This window comes from Camellia sinensis, chromosome 12, assembly GCF_055761805.1.
Source record: "Camellia sinensis isolate YWXY chromosome 12, ASM5576180v1, whole genome shotgun sequence".
NCBI classification, from domain to species: Eukaryota; Viridiplantae; Streptophyta; class Magnoliopsida; order Ericales; family Theaceae; genus Camellia; species Camellia sinensis.
Window position 1 is genome coordinate 37,689,632 of NC_138972.1, and position 2,910 is coordinate 37,692,541.

Genomic DNA, 2,910 nt, shown 5'->3' on the forward strand with positions numbered 1-2,910 from the left:
CCTTTAACCTCTCCAAAACAATCTCAAAGTTCTGGAATGAAGGATGGAGGCCTTGTGCTATGAGGTGCAGGGTAAATGGTGCAAGGTCAAGGGTGTTTGAAGGCTTGGATGAGAGAGATAGGGAGGGTTGTATGCATATAGCTCCAGCTGGTTTTTCTAACCCTTCAAAATGGTGGTGGAGGGCTGGTTATATAGAGGGAGAGAGGCTAAGGAAAGGGGGGGAAAAACAAATTCAAATTTCCCTCCCAAAAGGTAGCCCCTCGGACAGTAGGTTGAGTGGAGAATAGCTGGCACAGCTGGCATCCATTCAATCTGTAGAATACTCCGGAAGGTCGTCAGCTAGCAAAATTGGTCGGTCGGCTACTTTAACTAGCCGGTCGGCAATCTATTTGGCCGGTCGGCCATCTGTTCAGGCCGGTCGGCAGGAAAAATCTGCTCTGTAGGTCCAACTTCAAACGGGCATAACTTCTTCATATGAACTCCTTTTCAGGTCAATATTGTGTCAAAAGTGAAGCCCTGGAAGTAAGCTTTCTAATGGCACCATCCTTGCATCAAAATTCCAACTGTGCAAAGATTTATGCTTGTTTTGGTGAAGGCTGCTCAGTTTTGGTCCAACCGGGATGATGCCCAACTTCAACCAATCATATCTCCGCCATCCGGACTCGGATTTAAGAGATTCTTGAATAAAAAATGAAGCCTCGAAAGTCTTGTTTCCAGCGGTGGTGGCCTCATAGCTTAACTTCATTTGTATAGACAGATAAGCTTGATTTAGCGAGAACTGCTCGTCCCTCTCTTAGCGATTCTTGCCTATCTTCTTCTCCAACTTGGTTTCTTCTCTCCTCCCCTTCTTTTCTCAAATTCAAACCCCTAAGCAAGGTGTTTTGAAATATTTTTAAAGATTTCATCTCTCTTTCATTCATTTCCACTTTGTCCTTGCTTGGTTTATCGAAAAGCGCATCATTTGACAAAATGTGAGCCTCGGAACATTGTAGAAACTTTATTTCAAAAATGTTTTGAAAGAGAGGGTTCTAAGGTCTAAAAACCCTCCAAAATAACTTTGGTCCAAAATGGGGTGTGAAGTTGAGATTTGTCTCTCTCCTTGCTGAAGAAACTAAACCTTTGCCCTGCACACCTTTCTCCACCAAGTAAACCATCAGTAACGCCCAAGTCTTGAGGGCGGTCAAAAATGGGGTGTCTAGACTATGATAATTCGATTTTGGGTTCTAATGGGATAGTATGATGCACTGCGAAGTATAGCCTATCTCATTTTCAACTTTCCAAAACACCTTTCTATGATATTCCTAACTGATGCATGTTTCATGTTGAAATATTCTTGGTAATTATTTGGAGTTGCTCCTTCTCTCCAAACAGACAAATGGTATCACTGACCATGGTAAGGTGCTAAGAATCTTTTCCCATTCGTATACCCCGCATCCACTAGGTAATAGTAACCTGTGCGTGGAATGTTATGCATTAGATTAAATTTTTATTCATGAATTTAAGAAAAATTAAGTACTTTTGTATTACCATTTGGTATCCTTAAGCCATTGGGTCGATTGATTGCATCTCTCAGAACCCTAGAGTCGGCCGCTGACCCTTTCCACCCCGGCAACACATATATGAAATTCATGTCTTGGGAGTAAACTCCCAAAACATTAGTAGCAATCTCTCATTTTCTTGTCCTATACCTTGGTTGATGAACCACAAGTACATGAACTTTAATATAGGTGCCATCGAGTGCTCCAAGACAATTCTAAACAAACCAATTCAATAGACATTATAATAGTTATGATTTTTGTTTTTGGTAAAAAAGATTTAATAAAAGAAATAAAAAAAAAGTAATGCAGTGTTGCCAAATTTTTACAAATCCATTACCTGGAAGCAATTCCATCTTGGATCGGTGCTTGCTTCAGTTATAGGATTTGGTGTGACGAGTAAATTGGCTTGCAGATGCAACACAGCCTTTAAGACATCATTGAAATACCGACTAACAGTCTCTCCAGACCTATAGAAATTGAACTTAACATTTCGTATTTTCAAGTGTTGTGCCAAGATGAAGAGGAAAAACGCTACCTTCTCTTCTAAAGTGACATATTTTGAATGCCCTAACCCACCTATTGTATGAACCATATTGCACAAGGTCATAAAAGCACGCCGATCCATACAGAGTTGTTCAACACATGTTATGTCACTTTCTCTCACTAAACGGTTAATATAGTCCATTTGTTTTTGCAATCGATTGGGCTCTCTAATAAGGTTATGGCGATACTCAGATAAATACCTTTTCAAGACAACCTTAATGACAACAAAAGCTACGGCGCATAAAGCGTGTAGTTCTTGCATTACATCTTGCAACACTACGTATAATTCAAGCTCATCGTTACTCTCATAATCAAAATCATTGATATTCTGATCCATCTCTATATAGAAGAAAATATTTAAAATTACAAATAAATTAAGTAAATGAGAAAACATAACGGCAAATCATAAACAATTTACTAAATAGATCGAAGAATAAATAGAAGATCGGAAAATAAATAGAATGAAGCTGCTGAAAATAAATAGATTATTTTATTGGAAAATAAACAAAATTAATGTTTTAGATTATTGGTCTTTTCGTGGTTTGATGCAGCCTGTGTGGTTACATTGGGGAGGTAATGAACTTCTTGGCCACCACTATAATAGGATGATAGCTGTTACACTGAAAATGGACCTTTAAAGCCTGGTTGCAGAGAATCTATTGATAATTAAATACTACATAGAAGATTGATTTTGTTGCCCCAGGCCACAGCTTAGAGGCTTAATTATTTTCTAAGAGGAAAGTTATTTTTATTTAATTTTTTTGTATCTTATAAATAAGAAATGGGTATTATGTTTTAGCTCTCTTTTTGTGGTTCAGATGAGCTTTTT

General features: G+C 38.2%; 1 protein-coding gene across 1 annotated transcript; it reads right to left on the reverse strand.

The window, feature by feature from the left end:
• Positions 1-1,669: 1,669 nt before the first annotated feature.
• LOC145803507 (uncharacterized) lies at positions 1,670-2,418 on the reverse strand. Its single transcript, XM_082896792.1, has 2 exons — positions 1,876-2,418; positions 1,670-1,753 (listed from the first exon to the last, which is right to left on the reverse strand). Exons 1-2 carry the CDS (start codon positions 2,416-2,418, stop codon positions 1,670-1,672), a joined length of 627 nt encoding a protein of 208 aa, XP_082752918.1.
• Between the last annotated feature and the right edge of the window lie 492 nt (positions 2,419-2,910).